The 17,412-nt window shown below is 43.1% G+C and overlaps 1 protein-coding gene across 2 annotated transcripts in view; it reads right to left on the reverse strand.

The window, feature by feature from the left end:
* Positions 1-1,843: 1,843 nt before the first annotated feature.
* The window catches only part of LIMD1 (LIM domain containing 1), a 34,170-nt gene continuing 18,601 nt past the window's right edge, over positions 1,844-17,412 (reverse strand). For both annotated transcript variants that reach the window (XM_085311887.1, XM_085311885.1), the window contains 6 exons: positions 8,546-8,613; positions 7,259-7,321; positions 5,669-5,799; positions 4,091-4,142; positions 3,344-3,412; positions 1,844-2,377 (listed from right to left, as the gene is read on the reverse strand). In XM_085311887.1, the coding sequence (XP_085168013.1) occupies positions 2,240-2,377; positions 3,344-3,412; positions 4,091-4,142; positions 5,669-5,799; positions 7,259-7,321; positions 8,546-8,613 (521 nt within the window). In that variant the 3' untranslated portion in view covers positions 1,844-2,239. The remainder of the gene's footprint in view (positions 2,378-3,343; positions 3,413-4,090; positions 4,143-5,668; positions 5,800-7,258; positions 7,322-8,545; positions 8,614-17,412) is intronic.

The raw sequence follows: 17,412 nt of genomic DNA on the forward strand, positions 1-17,412 counted from the left end.
GCCAAAGCAGGGTGTTCGCATTTCAGTCCCRACAAGCTGATGCAGACATGCAGAAGGGTGCTGGCAGGCCACTGTCCCCTCCCATTCGAAAGCAGATGCTTGTGCCTCCGTTCACGCCTTAGCATAACAGCTTGTCCCACACAGAAGAGAGAGCTGTGACATTTATTCGTGCCACAAGAGACGGTCTGCTTGCTGCACCTCGCACTTGCAGTAAGGAGAGGGCAAAAGGTTTGCTGAGGTGGCTGGAAATCCCGTTAGTTTGGCAAGGAAAAGGAAAGCTACTGTTTATTGGGTCAAAATGCCTTATCACGACAGATGTAAAAAATAAGGCTGAGTCTGGGCCCCATTCCAGCTGAGAGAGGGTGAAGCAATCCACAAGGGCAYGCTTTGTGAGACCTCTCTGTCCTGTAACAGGTGCCAAGTGAAAAAAAGAGAGAGAGAGAGAGTATAGAGAAATACTGCCCATACTGGTCTTCAACCGTGCGCCAGACTTTACTACTTCACAGTAAAAAACATCGCAAGTCTATCATTTAGCCCCGAAGGACTGTTTTGAGAATTAAAAGTACTCCAGGTGAGTACCAAAATCTGTAAGATGGAATTTGACTACATGGTATGAAGTTCAATCATCTCTCCAGCTACATTCATAATACGGGGAAAGAAGTTTAGTTGAACCATGGTGGGTACTCACATCATGCTCATTTCTGGTGTGTAAATGCCACTGCTCAACTAATTTACTGTAGTTTCCTCACTAAAAAGATCTTCAAGAACATTATTCAGTCCATTATCCATCAGAACTGAACTGAAATTCTTGGCATGCACACAAGAGCATTTTAACTATTCTTCCAGAAAATATGTGCTGAAAAGAGTAGGTAAGACCTCATATTGCATCTGAGACTTTAAAATAAGAGCTTTTTCTTAAACAAAAACTTGGTACCTGCATAAGAGGGTCTGCATAGCATTGGTACAGAGCAAGGACTGCAGGTACATCTACCACATATGTAACACACTGGGGGAGCAGATTTCTCTGACTGTAAAGCAAGGGGGTTCAAAGTGGGATATAATCTGCCTTTCTGCTTTCCTCAACAGAACAGAAGGGCCAAACTCCCCAACCCTTTGCTCAGATAAGCTGTTACTGTTCACATGAGCAAATCTGTTTAAACTGATGACTGGACTCATTTGAGTACGGGTGGTGGGGCTGGGCTCTAAATCCCTGTATAAAAAGCCTTCATGATGATCTCGAGTTTGTTCCCAGAACTCTAAATAAGCACCGTTATGAAATGGCTTTTGCTGGAAACACTCTGGAAAGGAGTGGCCAGGCTGGGGATTGAGTTATGGGGATAAACTGGGAAAAGCGCAGGCAAATGTCTGTGTGCAGAGAGCTTTTTTCCCAAAGTGATTCTGCAAGCAACAACAAGAATGAATTTCCCCAGTGTTCAAACTTCTAGCATCCAGGCCTTTCCAAATATAATCCACTATTTAGACTTCAATACAGCAGACAGGCCCCTGCATATCATGCTGACACACAAGCCTAGGCCCAGAGTCACCACAGTAGCTTAGCCTAGCTTGTTCCATTTTTTTGTTCTGTTTGAAATGGGAGATCAGCCTCCAGCTGCCAGTCAGCATGCCTGGTTTTTGCTTGGAGAGTTGGTGCCTTTTAAAGCCAGGCTGGTATCAAAGTTCTGGGAATTAAGCAGAAGGCCCAAGCAGGCTATTTTGAACAGAGCTCTTTCTTTTCTTTTCCTAAAGAATTAAAGAGAGAGAGAGATTGCCTAAGAATTGGTATTAATAAGTTGATTTCCTGGGGGGAATTTGATGAAAGGTGCTTGTTGGAAAACACTTAGACTGAAGGAATGTTCCCAGCAGGCAGGCAGGCCAGCCTCTGGCTTTTTAATTGTGCATAGCATGATCTGAGTTCATAGACATGACAGCAAGTTGTGCTTTTACTGAAGAATCTTTCAAAATGAACCAAAAGGAACCTCCAGAGAGCAGAGAAAGGCACGTAAGAGTGAACTGATCATTTTGGATAACATGCCACATTCTTGGTCAAGTAGGCATAGTTTGATACAGCYGGAACTCAAAAGCATATAAACTCTGAGAATCCAGCAAAAAGCTCTTCTATCCTTTTACAGGTAAACTGTTGATTGGAGGAAAAACATGCACAAGAAATCAACTGAAGTGGAGGAGAGGGAGATCATGTAACAAGTCTTCTGTCCAGACTTTCAGAAATTGGCCATGCTGGCTAGTAGTGATGCTGGTACCGAGCTGCTGGGGTTGTGCCGTCCTCTATGTGTTTYAGGTGACAGGAGTGACAAAGCAAATGTTCATCTAGCGGGTAACAGCGATGTCCGTCTTCATCATTGAGTTCCATTCCACAGTCCTGCAAAGAGAGGCCACATGAATTATTAGAATATGGCTTTACCTTCCAGCATCATCTGAGGTCTGGTTCCCAGGAGGATGATTCTGTGACAAGGAGAGAAGACACCTAGCCAACAGCTCTTTCCTAGTAAGTCCTGAGTGCTTGTACTTGTCATGAGAAGGAAAGCATCTGTCATAGACATTTTGAAAGGCAGCCTTGTATGAATTTGTTTTAAGTAGTTTTCATTAGTAAGTATCATGGTGAGTTGCATTCCCACGTATTTTAAATGTGTTCGTGTTTTACTTTCAGGTAGAGTTCACCACTTCATATTAAATTAATTGCATTTGAAATTGGCCTGTTGAGGCAGGGCCTCCTTCCACTGCATTGCAAGCACAACAATGGAAGACATCTATTTATTTTAACTTACAGGACAGAAATATGAAGGCTCTCTGGAAAACCCTGCATAGAGACCAACTGAATGCTTAAAAGTTGGTATTTCTTGGGATTTTTTTCTGCAGACATAACCTTCCCCTTCTCCTCACRCATAAATTTCCATTAGAGTGAAGGAAAGTTACGCCAGATGGGATCAGTCATCACCTTAGCATTTTTCAACAATCTGACTTGGAAATCAGATACATTAATGTGATCTGGAGCTCAAGGTTTCTAAAAGGYGGCAATAGAACCTTATTAATTCACCACATTTCTTTCATTAACAAACAAACTGCCAAGTTTTAAAAGCAGTAACTAATTTTTGCCCATAATGTTACGGACAGTAAATGAAATCACACTTTAGACACCCTCTGGAAAAACTTTTTTCCTCAAAYTGGAAATTTCTCAGGCATTGGTAACAGGCAGTAAGGATCTCATAATGTAAACTCTGAATTGCTCAGCTATTGCCATTGGGCACAAGAGGATTTACTTTCATTTCTAAAATAACACTAGTTATGGTTATTAAGTGCCCACTCYTTTAGAAAGCTGCTGACTTACCTCGCAGTGGTAACACTCCACATGGTAATCCTTGTCCATGGACACAACCCGAATAGTCTCATCAGACCCCTGTGAGCATTCAAGCACAAGAGAAATTACAAAATCAGAGGATTACAGGAGGATCAGACTCTGTAGATTGCTTCCTGCAATAATATGAATGTAGAACAAATGCATTYGGGCTGCTGGCTGGAAACCACAAATAAATCCTGCCACCTGCAGTTATTTTTACAGTAAAGCTTCAACATCGATTGAGTGCAAACATCCTCTACAATTTAACATCAGAAATGTAAAATTCTCTCCAGCTGCATCTATCCCAGATTACTCATTAATGATTTGGTAATTTCAATACATAGATTTTTCAGAATTTTAAATTGCTTTTGCGAAAGATGCATCTCTTCCAAGTACTAAAATGAGCCAGTCACAGGGGGTCACAAAAGGTCACTCATGAGCTTTTATTGCCATGATGGAAAGGTATTCCAACATAACATTAAAAGCAGCACAATGGTACAGGAGATGAAGAAAAGTAGCCTGGTTCAGTGGGAATARGCTGCATTACCAAGCAAAGGAAGGGTCACATGTCCAGGTCAGTATACAGCACTAGGCCAAAAGGTTGGAATCTGGAGGAAACTGTCATTTTCCCTCAACCACAAAGACATATGTCTTGACACAGGGCCAAGCAGGAAGAAGAGCAAGACCTTAGAAACAATGCTCCTCCCCCACAGGGAGTAAGAAATAAAAGGCTCTCACCTCAGAGGGCAGAATGGGAAGTCCACACGCTGCACATTTTGGAGCTAAAACTCTAGAAAAGCAATGAGAAATAGAAGGTAAGTTACAGATCAATATTAAAGAAAAAGCTTGTACTTGGTGATAAAATGAAAAGCTGCATCTGTAAATAACTTATCTACAGGAAAAYTTTTCATTCCCAAAACACAATTTTTTTTCAGGATTGATCAAACATCACCATATTTGTCTCCAATTAGTCATCTGGGTGTTACTTGAGGGGAAATAAAGGAACAGGGGCATACACACAGGGACAGATGGACTAAGGAAATCAGACTGAAAAAAACAGATTCTAGGGCTGCTTTGATGATTCTTAATTCACCAGTGCAATAGCATTCTATTTACGAATGAGTATTATATTTGATCCATGACTAATTGCTGTTTGCATATTCCTGTGAGTGACACAGAACTGACTACTAGTCAATAAGCCCAAAGCTTAATGAATAGGTCCTGCACCAGTCTTGAAAAGAGCTCTCTATGTCACTATAAACCTATAAAAGACCTGTTTTTCCGACATAATTAATACTTAGCATAGATTGTTAGTCAGGCAAAAATAGATTTTATATTGAAGTAGTCCCAGAAAAAGAAAATCACTGCAAAATTCTTGGCAGCTTGGCAACTAAGCAAAAATGACTTAGTGATTTAGAAGACAGAATAGAGAGAAACTGAGCAGGACTGTCCCTCCAAAAAACACATTAAAAGAATTGATTAACTGGTTCCCTGCACTGCGATAGGATCATGCTGAGAGAAAACAGTAATACTGTACTGTAAGCACTTAAGACTCCATAAGGTTTTTTAATATAAAAAGAAAAATATGGTATAATTGATACATATTATGTTACAAGGAAATGTGTATCCTTTCAGAACAATGCTGACACACAAATGGAATTAAAATTTTAGCACAATACAAAACAGGGAGTGCTTGAGCAACATTTCAATACTCTGCCTGCTCAGAAAATGGGGCAAGGAGCACAGCAAGCTAAATAGACACTCAACATGTACACAGCTCTAATATCTTAACTACCAGCTAGGAGTACAGCCCTGTTATTTTCCTGTGAAAAGCCGAAGTGATTTTTAAGTGGATTTATCGGTTGTTTAATTTAGAGCTGGATAAAAATTTTGCTTTGTATTCAGCAGTGATTTCTAATAGCATTCTTGGCTCTTTAGAAGTCTCAAAAGCAACTCGTACTGATTTCAGAAGGGATTCACAATCTTTAGTTCAGAGTGGACTAATTTCTTACCTCACTGAACACTTTACAAACACTATTTGACTATCTTAGTTTCCCTGTGAGGCCAGTGAACACTATCACCACTTTGCAGAAGGGGTATCTGAAGCCTGGGGATAAGATAAGATTTCCTCATAGTTACACAGGAAACTGATGGCATGGCAAGGAGAGACATCAGGAATTTCTAGGGTCTAGTGCCATYCTCAGACTTCTGGCTTCTTGTCCTGTCTGTTTTAATAATCCATACATTGTAATTATCTGAAACATTAAAGTAGAGGCTTGTTGATTGGATCCACTCTGCTGTTTATTTTGTCCTTACTTGTGGTAATCCCTGACACAGTAGATTTTGTTTTCAGCATCTACAGTGAATGGCACACCATCCAGACACTCGTTGCAGACCACACATCGGAAGCAGCCTGGATGATATGATTTCCCTAGAGCCTGCAGGATCTGCAATAAACCAAGAGACAGGAAAAGAATGCATGAAGGGGCATTAAAGGTGAAAATAATATACTCACAGTATTACATCAGACAGTGCTGCACAGTCGTCAGCAGTGCTGTGCCTTTTTTCAGGCACCTTGTCTAAAGARTGAGTTAACAGGGATACAAAGCACAGCTGAAATCAATCCATAACACCTGGTTCCAAAGAATAGTTTTTTTAGCATGGGTAAGACAACAATTTACAGAGTCTCAGACAAGGTATTTAGCATTACAAAGGACAGAAGTGATGAAATTTAAGGGGGAAGCTAACAGGTGGAGATTACTTAGCATAATCAGAAAACAAGACATACCACACCAACAARAAGAAATACATCTTTACGTTCTCCATGAGATGTTGAAACAAGTATTTTTGCTAGGTTTCCATAACTTCTTAGATTTCCAGGCACTTTGTGCTCAGTAGCCTGGCTTTCTAATTAACAYAGACTACAGCAATTGTATTGAACTCAACAATTGTAATTCACTGCTAGCTTTGGACGAGCAAGTAACAGGTGGAATTACATGGCCTGTTAGCCTTGTGATCAGACTTCTGAGTATGGAATAACTTTTCCAATTTTAATGCTTTCTAGCATAACCAGGCAAGCTAAGATAATTAACAGTAAGCATCAGAAAACCTTGCATGGTGTGTGGTGAACTGATCACCTAGAAATTCATTACTTATTTGCCTCAGCCATAGTTCTACAACATCAACTCCACGATTATGAATTTGTCTCCCTCAGAATGAGTCACATCTGAATATTGCCTGATGCTGGAAAAAGGCCCAGATGACCCTTTGAGATGTGACCCACTCAGCGCAAACCTTGAACACGTACCTGTTGTAGGCTAATGAGAATTGCCTGCTTTAGCAGGACATGCACAGATCTGTTGAGCAGTTTTCAAGGATTTGGACAGATCTGAGCTCAAATCACATACTCTGTGTCAAATCCATTCCCCAGAATATCAGTCCAGGGCCTGCCAGCACACACAAAAAGCAACAACAAGGCAGCAGTTTCATTCATGAGCTACATGAGAACCCACACCTTGACTAGATGGAAGACAGGCTCAGCAATGGAGCACCACTGCCCCACAAGTAAGGAAGTACTGCAGAACCACTTTTGAGCAGGAAGTACAGTCAGAATTATGACTGTATGGTCCAGGGAATCCCAAGAGGGGAAGAAGGAGCTGAAGGCTCTGCTTTTCAGCTTGCACCAAAAACAGGAAGAGCAAGGGCTCTGTACCACACAGCTGGGTGCTAGCTTCACCTCCTTGCAAGGCTGAACAAGTGGCTTAGCGGATTTTCGTTCTCCCACCAATCTCACACTAGGCAGACTAACATGAAAACAGATAGTATTCAATATTAATATATTTTGCTTTTGACGCATTCTTCTAAAAAGCTGGGGGAACTTTTTTTCCTAACACAATTATCACTTACCATGTCCATTATCAAGTGGCCACAAATGAAACACCTGTCAGCTGACTGCTGGAAGCCAGAATACTGCAAGGATAAGAAAGAATTGGCTTAAAATTTCACAAGGCTACTAGAACATAAGCAACTGCACATTGTGGGGAATTATTCGTTTGGTCTTTTTCCTGTTCTCCTTGCACAAACAAGTGCAGTCCCAAATTTAAATACAATTAATTATATAAATAAGTATCATAAGCACACATGCAAATAAGGCATTTACTGGTAAGACTTGCATGTTTATTTGATCATATGAGTCTACAAGCCATGAACTTGTGTTTATCACGTATTTGTATATGTAGGCCTGAAAAGCCAAATTCTACCTTTGGTTACACTGTTACAGGTCTACTGAAACTTCTAAGGTTGGGGTACTGTCCCAGCTCTCTTCTGGTTTGGCCTAGMTCACCTTCCGGTTGCTGTTGCTGAGATCTAATGATGAGGAGCTGACTGCCATGTATGCAGTACATCTCAGGCACAGCACATAATCTGTCCAATGTTTCAAATTCCATCTGAATGGTGGAAATACAAACTGGAAAAATGAAATACTTTGGATGTATTTAATGAGATGTTTCCATTTTCAGCCTGTGCAGAATATACTGGCAAGAAAAAGAAGATAATTGACTTCTCTCTGATATAAATCACTAGACCGCCTCTGTAAGTGAGCAACTGTTTAAGTCTCAATGAAGTCTTAGTCTGCAAGAGCTCTGTGGGGGCTACACAGCATTTTGCAATTTTTGTAAAATCAGGGTAGTTACGAGTTTCTCCACTGGCAAAGGAGAGGATTGAGGGGTTGCTCCACACTCAGGTACAATCACAAAAAACCCACTGAGGGCAATGGAAAGAAATCCACAAAGGTGCTCAAGCAAAAAGAGGTAACTGGAAAGGGAAATTCACTCGATCTTCTCTAGCCATTCATCATGCTCTTACTTCCATGGCATTTCTACAGAGATTCATTTTGAAGGAGCCACCACACATGGCTACAATTTCAAGTACAAGCTCTGTACTGAAAAACCATGGCTTCTCACTGTGCTATTTCCACTACCACATGTGGGCAGCCACCAGATCACAGAGCCAGCCAACTTTCCGAGTCTGATATGTTGGTTAACAGAGGATACGAAGGGCCAGGGAATTGTCCTAGAAGCACGTGAAACATGGGCAAAGCTGCTGTGAAGGGTGCGAGTCTCCTGTGGAGTCCGAGATGCAATGGCTCTGTGGGAGCCATGCTGTTAAAGGCACAAGGGTCAGCTGTGTGCTCACCAGGAAATCTTCTTCACAGAACACCTTTCCATTGACAAAATAAAAGGCTTTTCCTCTCAGCTTCCGACCTAAGGAAAAAAACACAAGGAGAAGAAAAAGGTCAGTAAAGAGTAGGGAAAAAAATGAGCAAAAACTGGCTGCTGGAAATGCCTTAGGACACACATCACTTATCATGCAGCAAAACAGCATCGCAAATAACTGAGGTGATTCACAACAAGGACATCAAAGCACCAGTCGGATGACTGAAGACCAGCATCCACCTCAAGCACAGGCCTTCCCAACTTCCAGCATGTTTTCTAACACAGACAGTCCTCAGTGACTGCTGAGGGCTGATTGCTGGATCCTAACAAGAGTCTCACCTCTGGGTAGCGAGGTGATAGGCTGACATGCCTGGATCACCTCCTAGCACATTTAGCACAGCATGAAATAACCTCACAAGAGCAGGCCCAGCAGTAACTGCAGGCATCCTGCTGAGCGAAGAAAAGATGTGCAGAGGATAATCCACACTAGCTCTTGTTGCTTAAAAATGTCATACTAGTGCTGTACCACTGAAAGGTGCTTTGCCTACTGCCAGCAGCTGCCAGATGAGATATATAAGATATTATCATTCTTATTATCTGATACATTTTGAGAAAAGCTTGGGGCTGGAGCACTGAACATGCTGTTCTCTGTTCTGCACCAGCACATTCATTATTGTGCCAACAAGGTTTAAAAGTCTGAATGTGCTTTGTGGGTTTTTTCAAATCAGTATGTCCTAACAGAGATAAGATGACACAAGAAACAGCTTTACATATGAGGAAAATTTATATTTATAATGGTCTTTGTATTTATGCCTCACATTTACTCTCCGTTTCCAGTTTGACATAACTACTGCAACATGTGCTTACACTGTCTCTGCTTCTTCTAAACGTCCTTCTATCCTTCTGGAAAAAGGCTACGATTTGTTTATTTATAAAATGATGCTTCTACTGCTTCACAACCCACTTGCCCTGTTAAACCAAGGTTTTGAAACCACTGCCTAACACCGCAGTGGACGAATTGCTGTGCTCCACTAAGAAACCCCCAGGCACGTGCCCCGGGCTGGCCAGCAAYGAGGGGCAGCACTGCAGTCCAGGCACAGCACCAGAACATGCCATGGGCTGGTCTCTGGGACCTGTCAGGGACCTTGGGAAGAAAGTCTGAACCTGGACACCTGACACTTGATACACTGCACGTGGTAAATATTGTTTAAAAAAAATTACCAGCAGTGCTGGTTTATAAATAGGAAAGACACAAGTGACAGGTTTGCAGCTCACGGCTGGGTGTTTTATGGCATTTATCTACTTGGTAGCCTTCAACGAACAATCACGCTGTTTGGGAAGATTTAAGAAAAGGAAGAAGCCAAGTAAAGCCAATTCAGTAAGTGAAAATCTATATCATCTCATGTGTACACCAGAGGGCACTCTCAGGCCAGATAACAACACATGCTGCTTCTTGGGGAAATGAAAGACTCCAAAGAAGCTCAAAAGTTTTAGCAGTAAATTCAGTCAGACAACATTTCACCACTAGTCCATAAGGCTCAATCTAATTCTTACCCATCAGGGCAAGCAAAGAATGTGCTAGTATGTATTTCTTGAAAAATAAGCCCTGGTTTGTATACACATCAATTTCTTGGATAAGCTGTACATGTTACTCAGCTGAGCATTTACTGGACTACATATGAGTCAGAGCATCACTCTAGTGTGCTCCATTTCCCTTTTAATCTCCAGTGGGGATAACTGCATGACCATTAGGTGACAGATGATCTAAATGCAGCAAGCTACCATGGCTAGACTGCAGCCCAGTCTTTTCAATAAGGTCAAATAGTTTCAGCTGGTCTGTCATCTGAAAACAGACATTGGTCAAGAGAAAAACATGAGAAACCAAAGCATCACAGTGCAGCAGCTCACTGCTTACTGCTCCTCAGCACATTTGACATACATTCTTGCATACAGACCCAGATTTCTATTTTTGATCCATGGAGAACYTGCCACAGCCACCTTCAAGGTCAACCCAGCCAGCAGGGCTGTGCAAACCCAGCAGYAGGGACACCACACATATACACACCAGTGGCATCACAGCAGGGTGCAGGATGCCCCAGCTCCATCACCCACCACCCATCACTTACCATCACCCCCAGCCCTCCTTCCCCCTCTCAACCTTGGCATGTCTCCATGGACGCTGGGAGCAGCGTAACTGAGGGAGCATGGCACCTTCGGCCTCATGCCCCACCTACCAGTGCTACCAGCAGCCCTTTCAGGGCGTTCTCCGCGAGGTACAGATCCTGCCAGGCAAAAGTACCCAAGGAACAACGTACACCAGGGATACAGGTTTCCACTCTTTCGCAAACCTAACCAAAGCACAACCAATGYGACAGGCAAGCAAGGGCTACACGATGGTCTTTCTGTACACAGGCTGGCACCCCAGATAGTAGAAGAAAATGTAATTTGCCCTACGCACATATTTTAGTGTTTGCCTCCAGGAGGATATGTGTTTTAGGCTAAACCATTCTGCCCTGATTTATCTCACACTGATATTCCATCAAGGTTACTGACACCAAAACACAGCCCTGAGCCCAAAATAATAATAATAATAAATCTAATCTCAGACTTGTTAGCTTTGTGGCCAAATAATCCAAGGTGCGTGTTCACACAATAAACCTTCCTGCCTTTCCATACAGATAAGCCTGATGTGCTGCAGCATTAGYGGGGAGCTCAGGTCTCTGGGGAGGGAAAGCGCGACTCTGGACAGGGGGATTTGCAAAGCCATTGTCGAGGTTACCACGAGGCCTGAGGCAGCAAGCAATAATCATGCAAATCTCCCAYTGATTTATATGCAGCACTGGGATGTGGCGCTATTAAAAATGAAGAAATGAAACATTAAATTTTTATTTTAAGCTACAAGGTAACACGTGCTCTAGTTCAGTTAAATATCCAGCTGCTCAAGTGACTTTCCATCTCTATGCGATGTTCCTCCACAAAAATAAGCCAGCAACGGTGAAGAAAAGACACATGCACCATAAAAATTAGGACTTTTTTTTTTCCCAGACAAAGGCCCTGACCGGTGTGTGAGCAGTACCCGTGAGACCCCCCCCCCAGCCAGCAGAGGGGGTCAGGCTTGGAGGGTTGCCACCAAGCCATTTTTCTACAGTGACCAAAAGAACCACTTAAGAGGTGTCCTACACCAGGTATATTTTTAACCCCYTGACATTAGCAGGTCAAGATTGATTGCAACAGCCCTTCAGAAGACTGTCACAGCTAGCACTCTGTGCCTGGGGTTTTGCTGTAAGCTCCTTTAGCAGAAGGATAAACCCCTTTAAAAAAGGATTTATAATTTGGCTGTTGATTTCATGGGGGCACATGAAGAAGAGGTGCTAACACCAAGAATACTTCGAGGAGGGAAGGGGGGAATGATTTAATTATTTTCTTTAGGGAACAGGTGGTCATTTTGATTACTTTTAGCTCTACACCTCTCTGCGACTTYTTTTTTCTTAAAGCATTTGGCAGAAACATAAAAGGAAATTTGTCAGAAAAATGAGTAACCCAGTGGCACTGCGGAAAAGCCCATGCAGCTGCTGAGGRAACAGAGCCCAGATCAGGGAATGGTGCCTGCAAACAAAGCAGATTTCTCTGTTTGCCCCTCTCAGCCTCTCCCTCCCCACACGTGGAAGGATTTCTTGAGGTAAGGAAACATCTCATCATGCACATGGGAAACCAAGATACAGGAAAAGTTCACTTCCCCGTGGCTGAACTGGGGACTGTCCCAGTGGAGCTGGGGAACGGATGTTCTGGCTACGTCCACGCCAGTAAAACAAACAAGGCTGGGATTGCTTCACAGCGCCGAGGAGAGCAGCGTGGCAACGGCTCGGGTCCCTCCCAGGACGGCGCAGCCTCGTCCGTACCGCCTACCGGAATCAGCTCCCGGCTCGCGTTATCTCCCAAACCAGGCACTGCCTGGGAGATGCTAGCCAGCACAGCAAAAACCGTGCGAGTAAACGAGGAACACGAATGTGTGCGGGACGGTGCCTGAGCCCCTGAGCCAGCCCCGCTTTGTTGGCTAGCGCCGAGGTAGCCACCRGCCCCTACTCCGTGGCCAACGCACCGGGCCGGCCTCTGACCCGCCAACTTGCGTTTGCGCGTGCAAAGGCGAGGCTCTGGGGACCAAAACGCGTGCTTATTTCCCAGGCTCATCAGAAACGGAGAGATCCARCAGCAGAAACCGGTGCTATTTACTTTTTACAAATTTGAGCTCCACTTCTCAGAAAGCGCCGTTTTTCTTTTCCAGTGTCGCTARCCAGCAGGTCCTGTGCTGGAAGCCACTAAGTAGTGAGAACTCTACACGCGCTTTAAATTAAACACGTCTCCCTCACAGTGACACTTCCGAGCCTGGGCCGCCCCGGCTGGCACAGATCTCGTCTGGGCACAGACACGCTGTCATAGCTTCACCAACGGAAAGCATCGGGAACTCRGACTATATCTCAGGAATCCCAGATTGATCACTACTTAGTTCAAACATGCATCATTGAGGTGACTGCAGAGATGACACCCTTTGATAAATCTAGGAATATTAATGAATGACTTGCCACTTTCAGGACTGACTGCTCTAACATGTCTTAAAATGCTAACTCCTGACCATATTTTACTTTCCCTTCACTCTGAATTTAGCTAATCTCTTATCTGCAAAAATTTAGACAATTAAAATTCTTTGGCATTTCCACCCTATCATCTTCACTTGTTGTTACAAGATTTCATGCTCCTTTCCCTGACAGGAGGTTTGATCCTTGTGCTTTTATGTACTGCTCATCCTTAACACGTCTGTCTAATCCATTTAGCTGTGGGACCTTCAGGATGACCTGAAGGTCATTTAAGCACCAAATTCAGAATATTTCAAGCTCAGTCAGTAGTGCCTTTGTGCTAAAATAAACGCACTTTGCCTAGCAGCTGATAATAGGCATACCACCATGCTGCGCTCCYAGGATGCTGCTGCTTTTGTCTGTATCATTTTCTCAAATGACAGCTCTCTTCTTTTGAAGTTTATATTGGAGAGAAGTTTACTAGGCACTTGCAATAGCTCAAGGAGGATGCTGGCAGCTCTGTCATTTACTTGCTGGGGAGTTGGACCAAACTTGCTCTTTTGAAGTTGTTTCTGCATTATTTACTAAAAGGAGAATGAGGCCACAAAGCCATGTTCAAAGGCAGGAGGTTACTCTCAATGCATATCACTGTGCAGGGCCATCTTCAGACCACAGAGCCCCATGGGGATGTAAGACCAGGAGCTCTGCTTTGCCTCAGGGCTTGCGTGGACCCTACCTCACCTACCTAAGCGCCACAGACTTCCCTGGGGTATCTGCACAGCAGATGGGCCAGAAGTACTGCACGTAGGCAGCTGCTTCTGCCATCCCTTTTGGGCTGAGAATCCTTGGCATTAAAAAAAAAAAAAAAAAATCAGTTCTTAGAGTAGTATCACAGCTATAAGATGAATCTGGACATGTGATTACTAATGACAGATTAAATATATACATATATATATATGTATGTATTTCAGCTTCTGGAGTCAGGGGGATAGCCTTCTCACATGGTCAGGAGACAACAGGCTGGAAACACCAACCTGCTAGGCACTAAGGATCAAATAAAGCTCCTCCTCAATGCTGGATGGCTCTACCTCAAGCTGCAGTCTTTCCCCTATCTCTTATTCTCCCCATGTAAGGCTGTAAGGAGATTCAGATCTGAGTTCGTTCACAGCCTGTAGGCACCACAGCAGATACAGGTCCCAGAAACCTCAAATAACCCTCCCCCCCACCCTGGTCACTATACAGAACTCCCTGCTGCCCACCATTCAGCAGGACTTGAGACCAACCAGTCCTCAGCTGGCAAATGCTTTTTTGGAACATACTGACTTCACTGACCCACACTACAGGGACCTGTTGTGCAAAGCAGCCCAAGCACAGCATCAGAGGACTCTAATTGATTTCTGGTTTCTGTCCCATTTCTGCTGTTCACCGTCAAAGGCTGGATGCAGCAGAGAATCTGATGCAGAAATGTTAACATTTCCAACCACTCTTAAACTAGGGCTGCATCAAAGAGTCACTTAGGTGTCTGAACATACCCCAAATCAGGTATATTCAGACTCTGATTAACAGGCAGATACGTCAGTTCAGATCAAAGTCTTGGTGAAACAATGGCAGAAGGATAGGGTATCTCTTAAAAGCAACTGCTCTAAGATACAGCAACTTCATTAACATGTGAATTGCTCAGTCTCTGTCACTTGGCTATAGCAGTTTTATTGTACAATTGCAAAATACCCTCCAGAGTCTCACAAAACATTCAAGGCAGTAAAAACAAAGCTCTGTGAAAGAGATCTGAGGCCAGAAAGCCCAAAGCAAGCTCTAGCTGCACCGCACATGCTACAAATGGCCAGCCGTGCTGAATAGCAAAGCAAACCACAGCTGAGGGCAGAAAGSGCTCTAAAAAAGGAACATTACAAACTCACAGGAGGCCACACCACTAAGCAACATCTCTCCTGTGCCCTGATCCCAGAAAGACTCTTGCTTTCAGGGGAAATGGAAGGTGGAGGTAAGCTTTGCTTCCCGCAAAGTGGTCTCTGCAAAATGCAGCCAGATAAGGCAAGCATAGGGAAAGTCTGAAGTTGTAATTGGAGGAGGTTGGGAAAAGGAAAACTTCAAAGCATTCCCATATTTTTTGCTTCCTCACAAAGAGCAGCATCAACAAACTTTCCAAAGTGGTTAAAAATACTGCTTCTGACCCTGGCCTTAGAACTAGCTTTGAATTGAAACTACATGAGAGATCAATTTTTAAATTTCTTCTGCTGTGGAAAGCCTCAGTGTGTCTCAAGCTAATCCCTAGAAAATTATTCATAGATATCACTTGAAAACTTTGTCAGGAAACTCCTACAAGTCTTACAGCAGAATTTATCTTAACAAAAAGAAGCATTGTGAAGATCACATTAAAAAACAAACAGACCAGAAAGACTGGGTATATAGCCCCTACAGATTACAACTTTTGTTCTCATTTTGACCCGATTCTTGCGCAGCACAAAACCCATGTGCAACTGATACAATGCGTCAATAAAAAACACCAGGCGTATGCATAACCCCTCACTGCTCCTGCTACCTACCACGGCAGATTTGCACCCTTCCAGCASGGATATCTACTGAGGATGCTCGGACTGTGCCAAAGCTCCTTCATCCCAGATCCCAAAGCAACCTCAAACCTGTCTTTTCCTGCCTGGCCAGGAGAGGAACAAGTAGCRTCATCCTACAATGAAAGCTGCCCTGCTCTGGTGTTTTTCCACGCACAGCAACCACTTCCTGTGGCAAAGAGCGGGGATTTCTCACCAGCGAGCTGAGCGACCAAAGACAGAAAGTAAGAACAAGGCAGCAATTTAGATGGGAGCTGAAACATCCACAGATGCTTTCCTTGTCTCCAAACTGTCTGTAATGCCAGGCATGTCTGAATCTTTACTGAGATTGCTTTTGCCGAAAATACATCGTTTATTACACAGACTCTCGTATGTTAATTTTATTAAAGTGATGCTGTAGTATGATTATTAGCTAATATTCAACACTGCCCACTTTGAAGAGCTGCACATTTCTCACACGTGCAGATCAACTTAGTGGTTTTATATTCAGAGTTTGCACGAGCCAATTACAAGAAATGTGAATTCTGCCTCCACTAGCCATTTTTTGCATTGAAGATAATGGCAACATACCTGTGCCTAACAAGTTGCTGAGGGGAAATTCAGTGGACAAAGCTATCTGTCCTTCTGTCTGGAATTAAGCTGCACTTGCATAATAAGGTAACCTTCTGCCGTAGTGTAATTTAGCAGTGTCAACAAAGACCATGGCCTTGTTTTTCTACGGGTTATCTACCAATATGGGGCATGCTTATACAACATAATTAGCCCAGAGTCACCGAAAGCTGCAGAGCTGCAAGTAGCTATGCTTTATAATCACAGCAGCAAGGCTAATTAGCCCAGCCAGAGGGCCATGTTCGCATTTACACTGCTTCGTACCTTACCTACCTTGTTTAGTAAATGACATCTGATGCCTCTAAACACCACTAGCTTGTGAAATGTAAAAAAAAAAAAAAAAAAAAAAAAAATCCTTAGGAGTAGCAAAACACAGCCAACTTGTGTTATTTCAAATCCTACCACTGGCCCCGCAGCCTGTTACCCTTACACAGACATTAAAATAAACGAGCTCTAGGGAAAAAAAAAAAAGGGGGTAATGTAGACATATCAACAGCTGAATTCTGAAATTTGGCAAGCACACAGGATTCCCACTTCTTTGCAATACAAAATCTAGTCCTTGTCTTGGATTTTCTGTTTCAGTTTAACATCTATGCCTCCTTCATACCACCCTGCAACCAGTTCTTTCTCTCTGACTTCCTTCCTCGCCTACTGATTTCCTTCATAGTCATCTCTGACATGTTCCTTGCACTTTTTTTGGCTTTCAGATTTCCTCCAAGGACCAAGTGATTCAAGTACAAGAACCATATTCTCTAAAGCGCAGTGGTGGTACATCTGAAAAGGTTATTTCCCAGACAACCGACAGCAATCAGATACATGCCTGGCTGAGTGCTAGAGAAAAATGCTGAAAAGATACAGCTGGTTAGAAATACATCTATTGTAAGGTCCCCTTACTAGTGAGATAATAAATATCAACACCTTGAAATATCTGCATTTTTTTGTATTCTGAGGACACATCATAAACTAAATGAGCTCTGGTTATTTTTCAGAAAAATGAGAGTACTTGTGATTTCCTAGCAACCTAAAAGGTTAATGTGTAACAAACTATTTGTTAACTAAAAATGTTTGCCCATCAAACTGGG

The sequence above is a fragment of the Rhea americana genome, unplaced genomic scaffold (assembly GCF_003343005.1).
Source record: "Rhea americana isolate MKP2758 unplaced genomic scaffold, rheAme1 scaffold_35, whole genome shotgun sequence".
NCBI classification, from domain to species: Eukaryota; Metazoa; Chordata; class Aves; order Rheiformes; family Rheidae; genus Rhea; species Rhea americana.